This window comes from Triturus cristatus, chromosome 2_2, assembly GCF_964204655.1.
Source record: "Triturus cristatus chromosome 2_2, aTriCri1.1, whole genome shotgun sequence".
Taxonomy (NCBI): Eukaryota; Metazoa; Chordata; class Amphibia; order Caudata; family Salamandridae; genus Triturus; species Triturus cristatus.
In genome coordinates, this window is record NC_140582.1 from 625,639,900 (window position 1) to 625,664,320 (window position 24,421).

General features: G+C 43.7%; 1 protein-coding gene across 3 annotated transcripts in view; it reads right to left on the reverse strand.

The window, feature by feature from the left end:
* Nucleotides 1-24,421, reverse strand: part of SH3RF1 (SH3 domain containing ring finger 1) — a 304,090-nt gene that overhangs the window by 28,544 nt on the left and 251,125 nt on the right. For 2 of the 3 annotated variants that reach the window (XM_085641812.1, XM_085641811.1), the window contains exon 6: nucleotides 19,391-19,501. The exons of the other annotated variant lie outside the window; for it this stretch is intronic. In XM_085641812.1, coding sequence (XP_085497938.1) covers nucleotides 19,391-19,501 — 111 coding nt within the window. The remainder of the gene's footprint in view (nucleotides 1-19,390; nucleotides 19,502-24,421) is intronic. 3 annotated transcript variants of the gene reach the window in all.

Here is a 24,421-nt window from a genome sequence, read left to right on the forward strand (position 1 = left end):
TGCCATATGCTCACAATAGCAATGGCAGCAGTTTTCCACCAAGCAGCCACCTTTTGCTCTCACCAGGTCACTCCGGACTACTTCAGCGCACCTAGCAGGTCCCCTCATGCTTCCATGATGCTTTCACCAGGCCGCTTCTGACTAATCCAGAGCCCCCCGCAGGATCTACATGCCACTGCCCCTATGACTAGCGCTCCATGTGCAGTATCAGCTTTGCTGCCTTCCCACTCCCATGTTGGTGTTGACATTGCACACGTTTTGTTTCAAGTCCATTGGGTTTCAGTCAGTCACCACTGTCCGCAGTCGGCTTTCTGCCACCACAGGGCCTCTATTCACCAATTCTGAGCACCCCGTGGGCCCTCATGCTGCCCCAAACTGCTGACTGCCCATGTGCAGAATTGACATTGTACCCAGCCTGCTTCCAAGCCTATCGGGCTTCACCCAGTGACTACATTGAACCACACGACCTCACACAGTGTGGACTGCCTGTGTTTCGCCCCCAACTTTGCTGACTGCCCATGTGCGGAGTCAGCATTGCACCCCTCCTACACCAACATCGATATTGGCATCACGTCAATCATGCTTCCAGCACATCAGCCCCCACACACAGAGGACTGCCTGTGTTTGGCCCTTTAATCTGCTGGCTGCCCATTTGTGCCTCTAGCTCACTCCCCACTGAACGCCAATGTGTGGCATCCACCACCCCAAACTGCTAGCTCCCTGTGCCGCATCTGCCGTTCGTCCCACAGCCTGCTGTCCATGTGTGACTTCCCTTACCAGACCAACAAGGGATCAGATGCAGCTCCCACTACTGTTCGTGGAACAGTTGCTGGCAAAGTCAATAGGTCTAGCTTCCATTTCCAGATATAATGCACATCTATTGGTCTTGTCAATGCTTGTTACTTATGTGTCCACTTAGTGAACTGCCTCCCAGTTGCTTTACTCTGAACAAAAAAGATCTTGCTGTGAGAGCTACCACTGGCACTACTCTCTATTTGTGCTGCAATAGACACAGGGTGCATTTTGGAAAAGTACAAGGCACATTGTGCTACCACAACAAACAGCCTCACCATGACACATTCAGATAGACCTTGAAAACCTTTCTTTTTGACTAATAGTCATACTTTTAATAAAATTATTCTGTCTAGCACCAATAAATCTATCTAGGCACTTTTATTTTTTTATTTACGGAGTTTTATATAGCGCAAACTTGACCCGGTTACATGAGGACACATTCATTTTTGTTAGGCACGGGGAGATTAAGTGATTTGCCCAGAATCACAGGATGTTCAGCATCATTGCCGAGACTGGGACCCGGTTCCCCAGATTCGGGGTCGACCGCCCTAGCAGTTAGGCAAACTCCTCTCCTCTCCTCAACTCCACATGACAGTGGCAGGAGACCCAGAATACATGGAGGGCGTTTGTGAGTGCTGCATATTATGTGTCCATAGCGGTCATTCTAATGAGGTTATATTCCAATCAAGGGTACAATGCATGGCATCTGGCGCATCTCGCCCTTGGAATGCCAGAATTTAGGTGATCTTAAAATTTGAACAGGGGCGAAAGGGAGTCTTTGGTGAGGAGTTAAACCCCTTGCCAATGCTTACTGGACCGCCCCGCTCCCAAAGCTAAAGCAATATTACTACACCGTAGAACTTTCTGCTGTTCGATGGGTGATCTGCATGCAACTCAGAGGTAAAATTTTGGTCACATGGTAAGAAAATCATCGCATGCAGTTTTTCATAATAGGACTCTGTTACTGAGTGAAGCGGGTTATCCTCATTCACAGGCCCTTTTATATTTAAACAATGATAAGTAGATTTTTTAGGTCTCGCCTGACCCAGCACATGCGCTGGTCTGGCGAGACTTATTGAGAGGGCTCCAAAAAGTGCTACCAGGCCAGCCTAGAGCTACAGTGCATGTGCACGGGCGCGCGCGCCGCGCTTACCGCAATTACTTTCACTTTCGCGGCCGCACGGTATAGCCAATAGGTCTCGCTTTTGGGACCTTATAAGTATTTAGTCATGCAACTGTTGCATGGCTAAACACTTATAAGGTCCCAAAGGCGAGACGTATTGGCTATGCCAATGCTTGTTTTAACATGCTGTACTAGTAGCTATGGCTGAAGCAAGCAATGGCAAATGCCAATAGGTCTGCAGTGGCTGGTAGACTTTGGCTTTGTCAATGCTTGTTTAGTTATAGGTTTTGTAAAACTTTATTACTGGGGAAGCTCAAAGGTATTCACCAATATCAACAAAAGTCTGTTGATGTGCTCTTTGTTTTGTGAAAGAGCAACATTCTTTCACTCACAGTGAAGTTGGCCAATGGCTGAAATGACCCACTGCCCCAAAGTGTATACTGAAGTGGGTGAAAGGAAAATATGAATGACACAACAACAGACCAATGGATGAAGAGGGCTGGCTCCAAGTCCCTGTAAGTAAATATAATATTTATATAATTTCAGTAAAAACAGAAGTTCTTTGCTAATAATGCCAAGTCTGAACAAGGAATCAATGAGTACGGTTATCGCAGTGACAATTTTGAAGTGTAAAACACATAGCAGTAAATTACCTAAAATACTATTTTTCTCCAGCAACATTACCCGTGTACAGGAGAAAATAAAAATGGGGGAGCAAATTAAAAAATGTTAACATTTATTTTAACGAGCACCTGTAAAAAAGGTTTATAAAGCGGTTTTACAGATTTCCCAACACAACAAGCATACCCTACGGCAGTAAATATTTACAGACCAGTGCCCAGGTGTTCCAGTCACAAATAAACCGAGGAAAAGGAACGTCAGTTAAAAACCTTTACTTTAACTTATCATTACACATTTAAGGAGAGCACCCTCAGTTCAACAAGGTGCACACAATACCCCGTTCTATGTACACCTCAAAGCTATTGAACATCCGCTTTGAAATGATAAAGTAGCAATTATCACCAGCGGGTAATCTGAGCTCCAGAGCATTGATTACCACCCCAGGGTTAACGAGAATTACAAGAGTTCTAAGAAAAAGTCCTGGAGTGCGCGGTCTAGCTGCCGCCTTCGAAGGTTGTGGGGGCAGCACGCGAACGGGAATCGATAGCTCTTCCATGGCACATGCAATACACGGGGAAACTCACGAACTTTACGCATAAACGGATGAACTTTCCTGACGCATATTCGTTAGACCTTCCCCTTTTACACAAGCACTGCCAAAGCCAGCTGGTCGAGCTTTGCCTTCATAAATTCTTCTATTCATATGAAGTGAAAGCTACAAAATAGAATCATTTCCCATACAAATGTTAAATCTAACTTTTAAAAAAATGTCTTCGATATAAATACACATTTTCTATTTCTGTATCATGTGCTCAAGGTAACCAGCATCAGAGAGACTGTAAATAGGACACCATTTGTTTCATGGGATCAGAGCTGCCAGGAAAGCGTACAGATTGGATGAAGTGCTTCCAGGAAGTTCTTGATGTGAAGCGCTGCCTCCCAGCACCTCCTGTCACCAGGGGCGGCTCCTCCACTAGGGTGGAGGAGAGTCGCCCCACCAAAATGGTAAAAACTCGTGGTTATTACCATTTAATGTTTGCTTTGCATTGCGGGTGGGCGGGGCTGCTCTGCTCTTTCAGCAGGGCAGGGGAGGAGTGGTTTGCCCACTCCTGAGTGCGCAAAGAATGTTCGGTGGAAACCAGTCATGCGCACTCTGCCTTTCTCCATGCAGCCTGCATGCAGAACATGGCCACCCCATTAGCCCCTGGGTGGGCGCCGTCCCGACCAATTAACGCTGCTTGCAGCGCTGTCATTGGCTTAGGAGAGGGAGCCTGGCAGCCTGCTTCTTGTTCCTGTCGGAGGCAGGAAAGCAGGAGAGCAGGAGCAGTGATGACGCTGGACCCGCGGGAAAGGTAGGTTTAAAGAAAAAAAAAAAAAAAAACAAATATGATCCCCCTTCTCCCCGCGCGACCCTTCCCTGCAATCACACCCCCTCCCGCTCCTCCTCAAGAGCCATGCCAACCGCTACTGCCTGTCACGTGACACAAAACACTTCCTATGAGCCTCCATATGAACACCTCGCTACTAGACTGCCCCAAGACACTAAAAAGAGTGTGTTCTAAGGTCCATTCAGAAAAAATATTGAAATATTCTTGTTGAACTGTCAATAAGTTAAACTTCTTCTTCCATGATGCTCCTTTCATTTTAAGCACTCTCTTGTCGCGCGGGTTAAACTTGGCACTTTAGTATGGGGCAGCTAAGGAAGAGTTTATTCTGTCACTTGATGCCGAGAAGGCATTCAATCGTGCCCTATTGCTGTTCTTGAAAGGAACACTGGAAGCAATGGGCCTAGGTCCTCGCTTTAGGGGATGGGTGGAGAGCTCCAATATAAACCCTTCGGGCTAGAGTGGGGGCTAATGGGAGCAAGGCAAAACAATTCACTATAGGCGGGGGCACCTTCCAGACGATATACTCTTACAGAATGCTAAATGGGAAACAAAATTAGGCAAAACAGACTTAGATATTTCTCAGGCTTTAGAATTGTCAAACAATGTTTTTATGTCAGGAAGCTTACGGTCTCAGAGCTATATGGCACTGTTTGACCTGTACTACACCCCGGCTAAAATCGCTAAATGGGGAGGTATAGGAGGTCATCAGTGCTCGAGATGTGGGCTGGTAGCTGCTAATGATTTACACATGTTTTTCTCTTGTCCCAAATTGCATATACTTTTCCACGACGTAGAAGTTTTTTAAAATTCTAAACTCAATATTTCAGTTGTTCTTTCGGCAGAGCTTGTTATATTTGGTTGTGAGAGTGGCCGTCTGAAGCAGAGAACTAGGTATGAGACTGCTTTCCTGTTCATAGTTATGTCTGTCGTAAGACTGTCGATAACTTCGGAGTGGATAAGTCCTGATGCCCCTACTTTTTTAAATTGGAGAGCAAGGATTTTGCCTTTATATAATTTAGAATCAGCTATTTTTTCAAGATGGGGTAGAAGAAGGCGTGAGATGGGGCAACGCATCTGAGACCCTTTGGAAAAATGGATTAAGGAATAGTTAAAAGTGGATCAGCTAAACACGAACTTACTCATTATATTATGCTGCATATCTTTTTTCCTTTTTTTTTTATTTGACTCTATAATTCCTTGTATCTGCATTTGAAGCTGTGTGGGAATGTATTATGCACTGTAAAGAGCTTATGTTTTTGCTTTTGTTTCTTCTTATTCATTGTTGATTGTTCCAAGCTTCTTAAATAAAAAAATATTTAAAAAAAATAAAAAAAAAATAGGCGTGGGCACAACACAAGGTTGTCTTCTCTCTTCTTTAATGTTCAATTTAACAGTGGGACGCCTGGCCAATAGTTTTGGGGCAAACACAGTGCTTAATTTGTAGAAAAATAAGTGCCAGGGCTCTCGTCAAGAGGCCACTGCAACTTGCACCCCACATTGCCCCTGTCATGCTGCCAATGATAGTAACAACACAACTTCTACCTATCACACACCTACAAGTGAGACAATTCGGACTATTGCAGGCCCCCAAAGCAATAAGAATGGCTTGGGCGGAAGGTATTAGTAATTTTTAATGTATACTCGATTAGTAATTGACTGTTGTTCTGGTCATCTTTCAATTAGCCAGACAGCACCACCTAGCGGCAGATTGTCACAAGGGCCGGTGTTGCAAATTAAGTGCCGGTGTCGAGCACAAGAAACTGCCAGCTCAATTTAAGAACTGGGCAAACAATAATATCCATAGGGTCTGACTGGGACAAGGAATCCACAAAATAGTCACGTATGCCAATAAAATTATGGCCATCGGGACAAATCCTGAATCTTCCATTCCCACCTTGATGCCAAAAGTGGATGAATATGGCACAGTAGCCAAATTACCACTGATCAAACCTCGAGGTTCAGGTGACCCGATGCAGACAGCAATTCCCATTTCAATGGTCCACTGCCTCCATCCCATATCTAGGGATGACAAATGCTCAGATGTGAGAGTGGGCAGCCTATTTAACTTAGGACTGCATAATCGAAATACTGCATAAGGAATGTTAGATCTGGCACGTGGGAGGGGTGTCGTAGACAGGACACATAGCTGTTGTTAAAATGTTGTCTATGCCGTGCACTCCCTACTTGTTCTCTGCTGTACCAGTGACAATCCGAAGATCTCTCCTGCACAACATAGGGACTATCACAGACAACCCCATCTGGGAACGGAAAAAACATAGGATTGCCTCAAGCATTCAACGAAAAGTGCATAGGGAAGGCGGAGTAGCACTAACCAACATTAAAAGATATTACCAGGCCTCACAACTAAGATACAAGATGGACACAATCTCAATCAGAGCAGCCCTGGTGCTTTGATCAGTCTATCAGAGAGTTTAGATAGGTCAGGTCTCCTGGATGCTTACAAAAGACAACAGCCTATATGACTTCTCCATGATAAGGAAGACCCTATTAGTGTGGGGAAAGTAACAGGCGATAAAGAAGCGCTAGTCATTTCCTTCCCCATTGACACAGATCCTGGGAATTCCGAGTTTGACCCTAGAAAGAAGGATGCTTTGAAATCTGTAGGCAAGTGGCTGTAAACAGCTAGGTGATAAATTTGTAGATGCAGAAATGAGATCCTTCCTAGATCATCACAAGCTACATTGAATACCAGAATCTGAAAGATTACGCTACACCCGAATTAGACATTGGACCACGATCTCCAACATTAAACCTTAAGCTTGCCCTAACTAACCTTAAACAGTGGCTACTATCACAGTAAAAGCAACTGAACACGTGTGTCAGATCTGTCCACATAACTATCCTAGAATGATACAATGGTGCGACAAAAAATGTTTGGGAAAAAGAACTGGTTAGGGAGCTATCGTACAAGAGTAGAAGGAGGTGTTCACTAGGAAGCGTAATACAGCTAGCACTGCCATTACACAAAAAACAACGTACAAAAAAACTACTCACTAGTACCACACCATGCAGAAGAGATGGAAATGGGATAAAGGACACAGCAGGAAATGTTGGAGGAGCTGCGACACTGAGGGCACACTAGTACATATTCTGTGGGAATGCCCGAAAATACAATATTACTGGTGAGAGATGCCATGGACTGCATGCTGTAAAATTAAATACCTAGGCCACCAGCATAGAGCATGCTGGGTGTGTCCAACCCCAAACGTACCTGCTACGCGCTAAAAAGGGGAAGATGATGCCTCTGCTCTGCGCGTCTAAACAAACAACTGCGTTTCAGAACAAAGACAGATCCCCAGACGCTAGGGTCTGGCTACTTAACACATGGCATACCACTGGCCGGGAAAAATATCAAACATGCCCCATTAATATAGTTCCAGTTCACGGAAATGAGATACCTGCCTGCGCTATCTGCAGTCCTGAGAATTATAACCATGACAGCTATCACACCGAGTGACGCACAACGAGAATTTATCATCGTTCCTTTCTCTTTAGATGTGAGGGATAGGTGTCGGTGTGGGTTGGGGGGTGAGGGAGAGTTTACTTACAGTTTTTCAATAATCACCTCAGGCTTTGGTTGTGGGCAAGAAAGAGTATGTGCTACCACAGCGTTTAAACAATAAAACATTTGAACCAAACTTGGCGCTTTAGAGAGGATCAGGTTACAGGAAATACTAAGATAACTGTGATTCTGGTGGAACTCTCGTCACTCTAGAGTGGTAGGCAAGTTACTGGCAGGGGCTATCCCCCCACGCGGTCTCATGCTTCACAGCAGCACGCAATCATCACCCGGGCAAGTTTCATCCGGGTATTGCCCCATGCTTCAGGCAGACTGATATCCCGCGTGCCAAGCTGAGACTCAAAACGATTCACTGGGCAGAGCTCTAATCATCAGTTCATTCTTCTTCATCAATGACTTGAAAAAACTGCAAACTCAAGTTGTTAGCTCCCAGAATCCCTCACGGCATCCTGTGTAAATGGGCAACTTTCATCTGCCACCTTGGAACTTCCAGATATTTTTCCTTTAGTAGGTGGCATGGAATGATATTACAAGGGAAGAACACCAGCACTTGAACAGTGGCCAATCAGTGTTGCTCACTTGGTACGTTTTCCTTGTGTCACTGTTCTGGTCAGGAGGCCCACAGGGCAAGGGCATGGTAGAAGGCTGGTGTTTGTCTTTCATCCTTACCCCAGTTGTTCTGTAGAGGTTTTAGACAGTGAGCTTTGCACTGCTTGCATTTTGACTGTTGAAAGCTTCTGGAGTAGTGTGTGGTGATGATGATCTGGCAGGCGTGATCGCGACATGGTTGGTTGTCGGGCTTGAGCAGGCAATACTGGCTCATTGGACAGATGTCAAACAAGTGCATGAGTCGGAATCATTGGGACCAGCAGCTCAGGGCAATTGCTCATCACTTATTGTTTTGGTTTTCCATTTGTGTGTTTGAAATAACTGTGACTTGCCATCTTCCTGCTGCCTTCATACTTTGGGAGCCTTTAGGGTGGACCCAAAAACATTGGGAAATCTAAGAGTATCGGTCTTGAGTATCACTAATATGGTACCAGTATGCATCTCTAATGACCACGGACTACGAATGACTGGACGTGGGGCCACATTACTGCTGTTTACCATGCACCTTTTGGAAGCTCCTGGTGGGAGCTTGTATTCAAATGAGCAATACCATAGCCTATTATGCGTATGAATGTTACCAGGATGGTTTTGGAAGATTGACAAACATGAATCATCACTTTTTGTGCAGGAACTCAGGAGGCTATGGGGGCAGAGGTCAGACTGGCATATAAAGAATATAGGAGATGGATGGAACTGGTGTGGGTAAAAGACCACTAATACTTGGAAAAATCCCAAAACCACCAAATTATTTGTAATTAGAAATGAAAAACTCTTATTTTCATGCACGCGTACATTAAAGTTTCCTTTAATATTACAGTTTCCAATTCTCATTCTTATTTTAAAAAACAAGCTCTTTGCTGGAGGATTTATTTGTGCCTTGTGTTTCATATCAAATTCACCACCTGGTAAATGAAAACACAAACATTTGAACGGATTATAAAAAAAAACTATACAACAGTTATTAAAATGGTCTTATCCCAAGCTCAATGTTTTCCAAGTAAGCCTAAAGTCACCTGTAAAGATAGTTCTTCATCAGATTTCAATAAGCAATCTCAAAAAGGTAAATGTTACCCTTTCAATTGTGTAACACAGGCAAGGATACGTAAATACAGAGCTTTCAGACAAAAAACACTATTTACACAGTTTTGCTCCCTATGTGTCCAACAAGAAAGTGTTCTTCAAAAATTGATTCCAATCTACAGTAAAATGCAAATTCCCCATGAGTCATCAAGGCTTGAAACCTAAGAAAAAGACCTGCTGGGATTCCACATCAAAGCCGCAGGCTGTCGGCTCCTTCATGCTCGCCTCTCTCACAACCTGATACACCAACTCCAGAGGGTTTTGGCAAGTGCGCAAAAGCCCTGGAACTGACCCAAGCCGTGGGGAGATTGACAGACAAACCACCCTCTGCTTCCAGCCACAAACATGAATACCTTGGGCCTGCCAGCCAGTGAGACAAGCAAATCAAAGCAATTTTGTTTGGCGCGGTTTTGATGCGCCAGGCTCCTTCTCTTTCTCAAAAGCAGTGAAGAACAGGCCCCTTTCACTTAATAAAGACAGAGCTCATGAATGAATGAAGGATATGTTTCTTGTAAAGCACACTGTCTCTCAAAATACAGCATCATGGCGTTATTTCAGACACATAACCACTCACTAACAGCAGCAACAACTTGTGGAAAAGCCTCAAAAGTAATAAGAGACCAAAGTTAGAGATGATTAAACTAACCATCTAGAGAACTCGTCAGATGCTGAAACGAGTCCTGTTTTTAAACGTTTCTTAAAAACAGATACATTTTCCACGAATCTCAGAGCAGGAGAGCTGATTTCAGGCCTTGGTACCTAATAAGGTAAAATATTTTTCCCTTCGTGTTTTACGCCTGAAATTAGGGTTTGTGTAATAGATTGGTGTTAGAAGAGCTGAGAGTCCTTTGGGTCCTGTAATGCGTAAAGCGATCGGAGAGGTACTTCGGTCCAGTTGAGTAGAAGGCTCTGGACACCAAAGTCAGAGATTTAAGCAGAATCCGCTTTTGTGCTGGTAGCCAGTGCAGGTCCCTTGGCCCATAAAAAATTGTGCTTTTGCGGAGAAGTTTAAGAATTAATCTGGAGCACTTGAAGATTCTACAGTAAATGCACAGGAATCCTAAATAAAGGCCTTTGTAGTAGTCAAAATGTGAGGTAATAGGCGCAAGTAATAGTGTTTTCCTTGGTGCAAATGGAAGAAATTAAAAAAACGCTTTGAGAGATTTAATCAAAGAAAAACAAGCTTCAGGCACTGCTAGAACTCGAGGTTGAAAAGACAGAGCAGCATCAAATGTGACTCCTAAAATCATTTATACTAATCCAGATAATCTGTGATTGGGAGTCACACAACTCATAACCAATAGGAAACTATTGAAAAAAGCAGACATTTGAAATTCCAGATGCTCAATTTATAGATATATTTTACTTTTGTCTGTTTGAAATCTGCTAGTATCACAAAGTTGTTGTCGGGGAATGAGAACTCTCAAGGCAGCATTGGAAGCAGCCATAAGCACTGAGATCTCTGAAAAATATGACCAGGAAGTGAGGCAGGATGTGTGTGTTGAGAGTGAGGTGAATGCGGTAGTAAAGCACTAAAGTGTGCAAAAGATGAATTGAGTAAAGCGGACAAAAAATAGTAGTAATGGAAATTCCCAAGAAAAGAAAAAAATAAGAATATATTTGTTATCGGTATGGGGCGTCTTCTCAGAGCAAAAATGTCAGTAAACGTGTACTGTGGAGGAATTAAAGGGGGAATCTACAAGAGATGATGTGGTCTTATGTATGAATGACAAGAGCTGCATGAGGAATAAAATAATGCGTTTGCCCAAAAATGTGTTAATTGATGGCGTGAGTGTTATAGCTAAGGCTGATTCATGCACTTGGTGTACAACAGTTGGCATGGGATCGTTCGAGAAACTGCAGCAAACAAAGAAAGTGTTACCTACTGATGTACAGCCAAGTGGGTAAACCGCACACAGAATTCAAATGGTGGGCTATGTATGGGCTAATTCGGAATTCAATTGGAGGAGACAACATGGGAGAGTGTATGTTGCAGTAAAAAGTGAGATCATATTGTGATGGCCACACTAAGACAAATTGGGAATCGGATTGGATCCCAGGGATGACCTGCCAGTTTATGTTGTAAGTAGGGAGCCTATCAATGCCACCAGTGAAGGAGAAAAGAGTCAGTATGGATAGGTGGCACAAGGTTTCTCACAGGTATTTCTGACAAGTTAGGGAAGCTACAAGGATTTAAACACAGAATAATACTAAACAATAGGGTATCAATAGGACAAAGACTGAGTGCCTTTTAACTACTGGGGGAAATTGAAGGAGATTTTGAAAGATTTGTATACGAGGAATATAATAAAAGCAACTCAGTGTATTGGCTCTTATCTCCTTAAGAGCAGTTGGAACCCAGGGTTATGTGTGGCCTTAACATATTTAAACAAGCTTTAGATACCTTTACACTCCCTAAATAACCAGTAGATTCTGGCCACAGTATCGGGAGCAGCTATCTGTTCAACTATTGATCTAACCAATGCATTTCATCAAGCAAATTAAAACATTGTAGTGCATTTAAAACATCTGAAGGAGTGTTCCGATACAAAAGAATGGCATTTGGTCCAGCGAGTGCTTGAGTTGTCTTTCAAAGGGTAATGACCAAGGTTCTCGAGGGGCTTCAAGGTGCCTTAGGGTTCCACCATGAGAATCTTGCGTTTCGCAAGGGCTGAGAAGACCATGATGGAAATTTAAGAAGAGTGTCAGAAGCCCTAGAAAGAGTGTGCCTTACAGAATTAAAGGCAAGGTTGGTCAGCATAAGGTGGAATATTTGTAAAACAAAATTTCAGAACAAGCTGTGCAGCCAAAAGACGGACATGTGAATGCCATTTTGAACACTCCCAAGCCAGAATCCGAGGACCAATTGGAGTCACTTTTGGTCTTATTGAGTTCATCTCATGTTTTTTTTTTAAGTTATGCAACAATGGGAATTGTAAAAAAAAAAAAAAAAAAAAAACGTGAAATTCAATTGGCTTCAGGAGCCGAGTGAATGTTTTGAATGAATCAAAAAGAAGATTTTAAATGTTCTGTGTTTAATACCATTTTCAGTGGTTAGAATTGTGGGATTGCTATTAACAGCAGTATTTATGGCCTTAGAGCTCTTTTGTCAAAGAACAAGGGAAAGAATGAGCGGGTGGTACGGTATACTTTCCGAACATTACGTCCCACTGAGATTAATTACTCCATAATTGGGAGTAGGTTCTTCGTGTGAACATGGGCGACAGATCATTTCAGACTGTATATATGGGGAACGAAATTCAAAATAAAGACTGACCCTAATACCCATTGGTAAATCTGTTGGGGTACAGAATTTAACTCCCCCTGTTGGCTAGGTTGGCTTCAAAGCTGCAAACATACCATTATGAAATGGAGCATGTTCCTTGAAAGCTAAATGAGAGTGGCTGAAGGCCTGCAATGTCTACCTCTTGCAAGCGGAAGTAAGTGTTGTGGATATAAGGCTCAAGAATGTGAAGTACTGCTCATGAGTAGGGATGTTGCAGGTTTGAGGCGGACTCTGGTGATAGCGTCCTTGTGCCAGCTCCCCCTGCAACAGTTCTCCTGTCCAGCTTGTCCGCAGTCCACTACCCTCTGCTGCCTGTGTACCTGCTGCCCTCGGTTTGTGCCTCCTCTGCTCGTTTCTTGCTCTATTTTGCCTTTTCTGCTTTGTTTACTGCCCTCTTCTGCTTGGTTTTGCCTTTTCTGCTAATTTTTTTGCCCTATGTTTTGCCATTTCTGCTCGTTTTTCTACCCAGTTTGGCCTTTTCTGTCCTCGGTTTTGCCCTCTACTGCTCCGTTTTGCCTTTTCTGTCCTCTGTTTTGCCCTCTTCTGCTCCGTTTTGCCTTTTCTACTCGGTTTCCAACCCTCTATTTTGCCTTTCCTGTTCGTCTTTCTGCCCTTTGTTTTTCATTTTTGGGCTCGTTTATTTTTCTGCCCTCTGTTTTGCCTTTTTCTGATCGTTACCTCCCTCTTCCTGACATTTTATCAAGACCTGACTTTTTGATGGAGACCTCTCACCCCAGATACCCCCAGGGGTGACAGTGCTGCACTCTACAAATGCTGATTGATTGAGCGTTACGGCAGAGGAAGAGGAGATGCAGGAAATGGAAAAGGATTGGGGCTAGTCACAGAGTACAGCAAGAAGAGGTGGCCTAAGGAAAAGGAACAGAAGGTAAAGTTTGCTACTTGTTGGAAGGTCAAGGATGAGATGACTGTGTGTAATGAGGTTTTCCGGAGGGGTGACACGATAGAACCTCCTATTGGGTTGTTTAAGGAGGTGGTTAAGCGGAGTCATGAGACACAGTTGAATTTCAAATGTGAAGAGAAAAACCTGAGCCAATTATTGATGTTATGATAGTTAAATGGGTAAGTGTGTGGTATGCTGTCATAGCAAAGTTAAATGGGTAAGTGTGTGGTATGCTGTCATAGCAAAGTTAAATGGGTAAGTGTGTGGTATGCTGTTATAGCAATACGTCTGACAAGGCTTGCAAGATGCCCATAAAACCAGTGGAGTGGCGAGGTTGACAATGGAGTACGCTGGCTATTGACTTACTGGGGCCATTTCCTGTGCTTCTTCAGAAAGAGCCTTATGCCATCATCTTGGTGGATTACTATTTTAAGTGGTCAGAGGTACAAATGGTTGGTAGCATAGTAGTGACTGAGTTCCAGAGGAAGTCTTCTGAAGGGATGGCATACTGGACATCATAGTGTCTGACAAAGCCATGCAGTTTACTTTGAAAACGGTGCAGGATTTCTTGAAAACTTGTGATATCAGACATGCAAGAGTGGCACCGCATCATCTGGAAGGGAATGGTTAGATTGAAAGTTACAGCCTAGTGGTAAAAGAATCCATCCAACTGGCGTTGAGGTCTAGGATCTTGTGAAAAAAATCTTCGTAAGCTACTTCGTTGTTGTACAGAGTACGTCCCAATACGGTGACCGAGAAAATGCTGTTATGAGTTGTTAGGAGGGCCCAGGCCTACCACAAAACGTGTGCCACAGTGGCTGATTAGGAGACGGTTGTTCTGGGGATGATGAGAGGCAGAGTTAAAGAATACCAGAAGAAGATAATGAAGCCTCTGGATAGGAGTGGTTGCACTGGGATTTCCAATATGTGTGCAGCGGTATACGGAAGAGTTAACACACTTGGGTTTGTGGACGAATGGTTACCTTGTTGATCAAAAGCTCAAAGACAGAAGGAGGTGTTTCGGGGTACTGCGATGTTAGATGATAGAAAGGTTCGGAACTTGTGTAGTGTATCAGTGTGTAGGGGAGTGAAGGTTGAGCGCGGTAGTAAGAGGAAACTACTTTCTTTCCTCGAAGTGTTGGTGGAGATGGTGATGGAGGTGCTGTGCTGCATTGCGTAGGTGGTGCATCTCATGATCTCAGACATCGGTGCATGGTGTCAATGTGAGATTCATTGGATTCTGGTTCTCTGAATATGGCACTGGATGTCGGCAGTGCAGATGTCAATGGGGATCACAGAATATTGTTTAGTATGGTCCTGGGAAACAGTGTGCTCCAAAATGGTTAGAGGAATTTGCACTCAGATAGGTTGTTTTTGTTCCTACGAGTCTGTGCAAGTAGTATTTCTGAGTGAAAGTAGTATTGGACGGGTGCCTGGGTTGAATGTTTAGTGTGCAGTAGTGTAAGGTGGGAAGGTGTGTGGTGTCTTGCCCTTGACTGGGAAGTGTTAAGCATGTGAATGTGTGGACTGGAACGAGTGGAAGGTAGTATGTGGAATGGTGAGGGGGTGCTTGAAGAATGCTTGGCAGCTGGAGGATGACAAGTATGGTGTAGGATGGATGAAGCTGCTCTCTGTCCCACTATCTTAATTTGTACATAAAGGTGTACCACTAACTATTACTACACTTCCTGGTGGTCTTTCAATATTAACAATGTGGGGCAATGTGGAGGAAAGCCAGCATGCCACCCTTCGAGGTGGCCGACAGCTTTTCCCCAGGAACAGCTGCGGGGAAGTTGTCAGTTCCACTGAATCATGGATAACCTGAAGGAGAGCCTCCATCTTGGAATGTAATAATTGTGTTCTCAAAAATGACCCCCCTGTACACAGCACACAGACTCCCAAAACATGCATGCACGCTTTCAATTAAACATATTAAAGGGAAAGTGAATGCCCTGGGATATTGGGGAGCGCAGTTATTTTCCATGAAGGATAACGTTAAAAAGACCTGTGCTACTGCATTACACAACGAGCCAGGAGGTTTTTAGTGAGTGAATCCCCCGTCCAGCCGTCTTGTGCGTTCCAAGGCACGTCGAACCCCTCCAGTGGTCATGAAGATTTTCAGCCCACTAAGGGAAAACCCAGAGTCAGACAGAAATAAAGTGAAGAAGGGCGGGACGGCACAGGCGTTCACAGAGGGCAGGGACTTTTGTTCCAACACTCACTACAGAAAGATGCATTTCCACCCACCCAAAGTCGAAGCATCACCAAGCCAGTTCCTACAGTCCATCTCACGGACAGGGAACAGCTTGACGGAGCACCGCTCTGCAGGGCCAACTCTGTCCTGAAAGCACCCTCCCTCAGGGCCGGCTTTAGGGCAGTACGACTGGTGCGGCCACTTTGGGCGCTGACCTGGGGAGGGGGCGCTTATCTCCGGGGGGGGGGGGGGGGTTGCTGTGTTTAGTAATAACTTAGGATTTAAAAACACCTTCCGTAGAGTTCTTTGTGCATCCAGTTTTCAGGCAGCATTACAAATGTCAAAATAACTCTTGTGATTAATGTTCCTGCTAGAGAGAGAGATCAGAGTTTTGTCAGTTTTGAAGTAGGGTTAATATTCCTGCTGCAAAGAATGCTTACAGTGCAGATCACAGATCTGCATTTTATGTGGATAGCTGAGTGGATTTCCGTTTTTGTCGCAGAGAGCCTTCTGTTAACGCAGTTCATAAAATACAATCCTAAAATAGAACAGTGACGGTCATCAAAGAGCTGCATGCAAACTGCATAAAATAGGTTGGGGCATTCTGTTTTCCCCCCCAGTCTTTCATTATCTAGTCCTAATGTTGCTGAAAAGGGTTTGTTTGGGTAGATATACATTCTTATTAGTAACGTCAGCCTTTGCCAGTGTTTTAAAACAAATGAAATGTGTATGGGAGAGGGGCTTCGGAGAGATGAGGGGCATGTTTGCCTGTGAGAGACTAAGAGGAGGGGGTCATGCAGAGGGGCTGGACATCAAAAATGATTGTCGCACCGGGTGCTGACAGCTCTAAAGCCGGCCCCGCCCTCCCTCGAGGGACTTCTCCGAGACTGCACTGCCCCACAGGCACTAAACCCCCTGACAGCAGCACAGGAGCCGCACTGCACCCCCTTCCAAGGCGCCTCTTACGACCAGGCAAAAACCTAAGACCAGGCAAAGACCTACAACCAGGCCATGCCCATTCACCAAGACATCTCGGAAACTAATATAACTGAACAGAAACTCGCAGAAAAGGATTAGGATCGCGCAAACCTCCCTGAAAGGGCCAGAAATTCCCCGAACCTCTATAAACGGAAACTAACCACTGAGAAGGAGAAACCGCTCTGAAGCGAACACTTTATTTGCAATGGAATTCGTGGAATTGATTTCCCAGGGCGGGACTGTGCGCGCGTGTGATAAAATCAGCGCCGTGGGTTCCAATGCATGGCAGGGTTTACACCACACAAACAGTTTGCTTCGAAATCTGTGCCCTGCGGCGCAGGTCTCTCGTCGAGCATTCATTTTTTTTTGTATTTTATTCGATGACACTTCCCTAGAATCTATATTGCAGTTTTCTCTAAAATCATTACTTCCTTTTAAATTTTTGATGCAGTTTGGCATGTCACTAACTCACTTTTTCACAACCTGTGGCGACACCAAATGTATATTTAGAACGTATTTGATCACATACTGAGTGTTGCATTAAAGTACATTACGATTCACGGGCTTCTAAACGAGGCCACTCGGGCATTGGACCTTTTAACAAATAGTGTCATGCCATATATATTGGAAACCTTAAGTTGGATCACTAAACCGTTGGTAGCTCGCCTACTGCTTATTCTGCAAACTGGAGATACGACCACCATCTCTCAGTGACTCAACATTATTTGGAAGAAAACAAAATGCGAGAGTTTACTTTTATTTGCATACTCACACTGGCCAAGACAATCTGGCTGGGCCCATGAAGAACAGCCATCGTTGTGACGTACCACAATAAAACCACTGAGAAGAGACTGCCATGGATGTGCGCCCCATTTATATTCATCCAAACTCTCATCTTTACACTAAAGTTAAAGTTTGGAGTGCATTATTTTGCACAGATCTCACCTGCCAGCCATGAATGACAGCAATTGCAATCACTCAAGAGAAGACCGAATGTCTAGTGTTTGCATATTTAAAAATAAATACAGAAAGGGAACAAAAGTTTTCTGCCTTTACGTGCGAGTCAGTAAAAGGGAAAATGGGATCTTTAACTATGGGAGAAGGTGTACAAAGATCATCTTTATCAAACCCATGTTTTATAAGAACAGAGAAACTGAGGCTTCCACCACTGAAGTGGATAGTCGAGACCAGCCAGTCGGAGGAAGCCCCCAGACGGGTAGGGCAATCCAACACGAATCACTGGTCACCCCACCCGCTCTCACGAAACAATTCAGAGTAAGTAGAAATCAAACAGTTGACATGTTTCTAGGGCTATCCCAAGACTGTCCTAGTGATAACTTGTGCCATTTTGTTTTTATTTTTACATCACAATTTCCATGTATCTATTAGCCATGATACATGATTACTTTCCATAATGTGTTCAAATTATCACTATTTTTACATTACTAACTTTAAAAGCACATTATTTAGTTATTATCTTCATGCAGAGCATGCCTATTTTCAAAAGAGCGGCTATTTTGTAAATGCACTCGGTTTATAGGGTAAATCTTGTCAAAAGGGAACAGTGTTTCATAAAAAAATGAATAGAAAGCTGTTTGATAGAAGCAGGTTTGTGCCTCAAGAGCGTGTGTTCACATCTGGCTAGGAATTGGGTCTTATGCCGGCCCAAGAGGCTGGCACTGCCCATGTTGTAAGGAGAATCACACCTCACAAGACGTGGGTGTTCTGGGATTCCCAACGAGTGCAAAGCCGACCAATCAACAGTGAGCAGAGCTAAAAGGTGCTCACCACCTGACTTTAATTCAGACGTCGAGAGATCAGAACTGTACTCTAAATAGAAACATTTATAGGGATAATCTAGTGTGCGGCATGGTGAAACCCACATGATTTTTTGCTCTGGTAAAAAGGAAGAGGGTTTAAAAACATAATAACAATAGTTTGATGACTTTTGGTGTATGCACTCAAGGTCGGATGGTTGATTAATTCTTTTTTTCATGCAGAAAAGACATTTCTGCTGCTTATAAATACAAGCATTATTACAAAATATAAGCACAAAATGCACATAAGGCCATGTGAAAAAAAGGCTTGTTGGTGCAAATCTGTAGATGTGCACTCACAGGTGCGCACGTGCAGTTGCTTGTAGACTGGTGCTCCTAAGGTGCTGCATCAGTGTTTCCTCGGTGCATGGAGGGTTGCACTGGCATTGGGCATCCCTTTGACCAAGTGTTTCACTGCATCAACTCAGACCTAATGCAGGTGAATGTACCAGTGCTTTTTGCAGTTCAGGAATCAGGGCCATTTTACAGAGCACCACCTTCTGAACTTTGTGAATATAGTCAGGGCCACTGGAATTACGCGATTTAGCGGCCGTTGTAATTTTTGCATTATCATGAATTTGCTGCATTTGCCACATAATCCATTATCTGCATCAATCGGCAGATTTTAACAACAAAAAATGTGTTTCTAGGTCGGTTCAAAAGTTAATAAAAATGCAGCAACACGTGTTGCAGCGCAGTGGAAGTCTCTTTGCAATGCTGGACTAATCCTCTTTCTGTTGCTTAAAGCTATATTTGGGGGTTAAACTGATACTAATGAGGTTCAATCAATACCCATACAGTGCTACCAAGGTTAAAAATGACAAAAAAATTAAATATTACAAAAAGTGCTGCATTATGCCGCATAATTTGACTTTTCTTGCTGCAAAAGCTATTCAACTGTGCCGCATAATTTCAACCTCTTCTGCAGCATAATTCCAGTGGCCCTGAATATAGTTAACTGCCATCACTATCGTCAAGAGTGTAGAATACATGTTCTGAAGATTTGTGGTAGGTGTGTGGAATCAAGAGGAGCCATGGTCTTTGAAATGCTACTTACTCCAAGAGCAGCTTGGTAGGTGACCTCTGGAGGGAAGGTGAAGGATGGCCCGGTTATAACAGGGCTGCTAGGGGGCGGGGTCACAATGAGCCCCGTGGTACTGATATGAACCTGACGAGAAAAAACACAAAGAAAGGAATACGTCAATATTAAATTTACAAGCACGAATGGAGATTACCACCATTCACAGAGACACAACCAATGCACCACCAGCCACTGCAAAGCATGTGCCCGACCATGTGGAGCATCATCATGCCTTGATTTGCACAATCTGTACACATTTTTGGGAGAGACTGCCCAGCCACACTGAGAGAATTGAGTACATGGAAGTAAACTTCAAACTTCTAAATATCCCTGGGCTTTTCTACCCACCAAAAAAAACACCTCTTCAGGTGTAGCAAACACTATATTAATGCAATTACAATACAACCCAATCTACAAAAATACCACAAACCACACTTAGTGGAAAACACCACTGGCCACATTAAGACTACCCCCTTTTTTTAGTGATAGTACCACAACTGCTAAATACCACGAGTACTGCATGGGGTGTTATTGCCTCCCCATTTTCAGTTTTGCACCTCACAATGGGGAATAACACATTAATCATGCATGTATTCTCCCATTCACAGCAGCAAAACTCAGAATTTTCAGCATTTTTCTTATACAAGCTCTCCCAGGGTTTACCTAACAAAAGTTGACCTGAGATCAAGTGAGGTACTGCCGCACAAGTTGAAGTCTTGAATCACGTTCAAAATCTCGTTTGTGCCTGAATTTTGATCATTGGAACATTTAGACAGACGGTCACTGAGTAAAGTGAAATTTAGACAGAAGAACAACAGGCACACGCATTTAACAAACCATCTCAAAGGTGCCCTGCTGCCATCACTGCCCCTTAACAAGATGAAAGCTGCACAGTGTTGTACTGTGGGTCTCGAGAATCAACATTTAAAGGTGGAGGTCACCTTTGTTTTAAACACCACTCAGAGCTTGAGGGTACACAGTTTCCCCGCAATCGCTTATTCTGCGTCGCAGAATCAGGAACTGCAGATGACTGTGGGCACAGGTGGAACTTCCAGTCATAGTATTGTTAGGGGGTGAGAACACTGGTGTCCCCAGGGGAGGGTCACAGAAGTGTCTCAGCTATATGGACTAATGGACACATTTAGCCGTTAAAAGTGTCAGCAAATATTCTCAGTGGTATTCCCCACTTTAAATGTGATCAAAGTTATTTCAAAAAGGTTGGAGCGAACTGGAAACATATTTATATAGCGCTTACGATACCCGACGTGGCATTGAAGTGCTTTTTGCGTTGACTAGTACACTACTCTGGAACCCAAGATTAGTAATTAGCAGGTTAGTACACTTCTTTGCTTTGTTTGGATTGTGCTCTTGAGTGTTAGTAGAGTTTGGGGTAGGGATAAAATGATAGGAGTGGGTTTGAAAAGAGTGAGTAGTGAGTTGTTTTGTAAATAGTGGCCGCGTGTGCTTGTTAGTTGGGTGGATTTGCTAAGGAAGGGGTGAAAGATTGAGAAGGATGTTTGGCAGTCACAAAGTCTGGGTTGAGCCAGAGGGAGTCAGTCGGGGAAGGACGGAAGTTTCTTTTTTATAATGGCAAAATGTAAATAATTTAAACATATACACACACACACAATGTTTGGTAAAGTTTTGTTTGCTTCATTAAACCCCTCTATATAAATACCCATATGTACATTGAAGTGGTCTGCAGTCCACATTTATTACACAGTACATTTTATGGTTTGAAATAACTGTAATTAACATATATACATAAATACACACATGGCACCTATTGTAGTGATTAGTAGCAGTCGTAACCCTTTATATATCTACCTATATGTACAGAGAAGCAGCAATTTTGACATGGTTTAATATACACATGCATCCTGTGGTGGAATACATAATTTTACCCGTATATAAATGTATCTGTTTATAGCAGGATGTGTAATTGTATAACAAGAGCGCTCTCCTATACAGTGAGAAGTATAGTTAGTCATGTCTGAGTATACTATTGTGGTACATTCTTGAGTTGAGTATAGTTGTCATGTGGGGAAGAGCCAGCTTTTTGAATAGTCTTCTAAAGTGGAGATGCTTGTCTGTCAATCCTGGGTTGGCAGGTAGGAATTCTATAGTTTGGATCCTTGAACAGAAAAAGATGTTCCACCCATGTTTTTTTCTAGTATGTAGGAATTATGAGGCAGGGGGCCGTTTTTGAGCGTATGTTCCTTTGTTTGATGTATTTGCTGATTCTTTCTGATAGAGAGTGGTCCTTTGCCATCTACTGCCTTGTGTGTGATACAAGGTAGCTTGGAAAAGGCTCTTTTGGCAGCTGGTAACCTGTGTAGTGCCCTCAGGCAGGAGAGATGTGTGCCTGTGGCTTTACAAGTAGGAGGTGTGTAGCAGCAGTGTTTTGAATTCTTGGTAGTCTTCTCTTAGCGGACAAGGTGAGACGTGATACAGATCATTAGCATACACAAGTTTTGATAGGACAAGTGAGCAGGGAGCTTGAAACTTGAGTGGGAATGGTAGGAGCTGGAAGACGTGTCAGTGTTTTTATTGAGAGAAAGCTTGATTTGGCTACCTTATCCACTTGTGGGTTCATTGACAGTTTGGTCTCCATGGTAATGGCAAGTTTTTTTTACCTCCTTAGATATTTTTAGAGATGGTCCTAGATAGTCAGGGTGAAAGTGGAGTTCGGGTGTGAAAGCTTCCCTTAAACCACCCCATTTTTTAAAGGGTTACATTGAAGGGATTTCTCCAAGTGAAAAATCTTTTCCACATGACTAAAGAAGAGGAAAATGTGGAACTGCACATGTCTCAAAAACCTGTGGATTGTCCACTAAGGACAATCTGCAGGAGCAGTATTAGGGGAAACAGGCATAAGGTGTTCTGTGAATTTCGTGCATTTTTTATGAGTATGACCTGAATGCAAAAACAGTGGACGTATGTATATCTCCGTAATAATCCTGTGACCAGCAGATTCTGTCATTGTTTTGTGAGTTGGGCCTCAAATGGAGAACTGTAGGCAATGAAATTATCACAGGAAGAGAGCGGATCTTTAGCTGCATGCCAATTCTTCAGGGTAAGTCTACCACAAGCAATGATGCTGGCTCAAAGAAAACCTGCTACTGGCTTTGAAATACTGTAATCTGAAGAAGTCATTTAACACACAAGGATGACTTCGAAAACGATGAAGACTGAAAAGAAAAACAACGTTTTCAAATAAACTACTGGCCCACCAGCCCTGGCACAGAAGTGCACTTGTTTTGAGGCAGATGTGCCCAATTGATCAGAAAGCATGCTGTCCCTCAAAGTGCAAGAGAGCCACTGGCTGAAGTGGGCTGACCCTCCATCCCATACTGCATGCTGTGGTGGGTGTAAGAAAGATGTGAATGACTGTGGAACTCGGAATGCAAAATGCTTTGTGTGTGCATTTAGATTTTTTTTTTATTACGTGACAAAAGCCATACAAATAAAGCTGTTTCTAAACGAGAGGTAAAGGTTCTAAGATCTTTGTAAATGTAAAGTGGGTCCATTCTGTGGGGCTGGAATTAACCTTCTCAACATAAACAAAAGCTTACGAGGCTCGCGCACAGGCCCTGAGCCCAAAGCAGTACGCGCGGAGCTGCTGCTAGCCAGCCACAGGGACAGCAGCAGATAGCGCTGGTCCCCATGACAACAGCAGCACGTGCAGGAAGAGCGCAGTAAGAATGGAGAACAAAGAAAATGGGATAACGGAGGGGGGGGGCAGGCGGTGCCATCTCTCACCTCATTGCCCATTTGGAGGCCTGCGCTGAAACACCTATACAAAAAGGTGTCAGGAGAGAGCATACGACCTAGTCGCTCTTTACACCTTGTTCCATCAACCGCGCCAACAGACTTATTTATAAACAAGCAGGGGGCATTGCACCTCATTGCTCCCATCGCTTGCATCAGGGAATCCATGAACTTCTCGCACACAACTCATGCTTGAGACCCAATCACACATGAGCCGACACAAATGAACGGCTGCGCGTGGAGAGGAGCACGGGAGCAGTGAAGGCACGAGCCCTCCTCTGCGAAACGAGGCCGCGGAATACAACTGCAGGGCTGATGAACGTCTGGTGACTTGAAAATGCACTCTAGAATAGCATTTTCATACATTGCTTATAAACTCTACGTGGGTGCTGAAGTGCTTATGGCTGCATGCGAGTGTGTGCATGTGTGTTGAGTCGTCACAGTGTACTTTAGCCGCTGCTGTATTATTGCAGTCGAATGGGTGAAATGCTGCGCGCCTTCGTGAAGCCCGGTGCGCGTCATTACATCAGCGGCGGGCACTGCCACTAGAGGGTCCTTTTCAGTGAAGATTGATTGGGCCCAGCCCTGGCTCGTGCATTCTTTGGCAGTTTCACACTTTGACGCTCTCAGACCCAGGTATTCTGGTCATGGAATCAGACCACTCTTCACATGGATGTACTGGGCAGAACTGTCCCAGCCCGGTGATATCTGGCAGCGAGAGAGGGTAAGAATTGCGCTCTTTAGTAGCATTTATGCTAATACATGATTACACTTTTGTCTTTAAAATTGGCTGTTTTTGGTAACTATCGCCACCTAAAGAGGCAAGTTTATAATATTCCTTCCACTAACTGGTGGTTTTTAAAACACATGCCGTATTTCTGCCAAAAGCTGTATCTGATTTAAAGGTCATATTCAGCTACAACAAATCGATACTACTCCACCTCTGATTAAAAAAAAAAACCTCTTAGGCATCGTTTTGCTTTAGGTCACAATGTTAAGGGACAGGATTACAGGGTCTGTTGATACACTTTTGCGAATAATCCTTTCCAGAATCAACTAGATACGGTTAAAATATTTGAGTTGGCGTGGTTACCTTTCGTACCTCATGGACCACGACTCACAAGTAGGCCACTAGGACGATATCTTATGGCATCAGATGAAATAGTCCCATTACTTAGTTACCAAGCAGGCTTAAAAATTGGTCCTAAACAAAAAATACCCAATTCTTTTCACCTG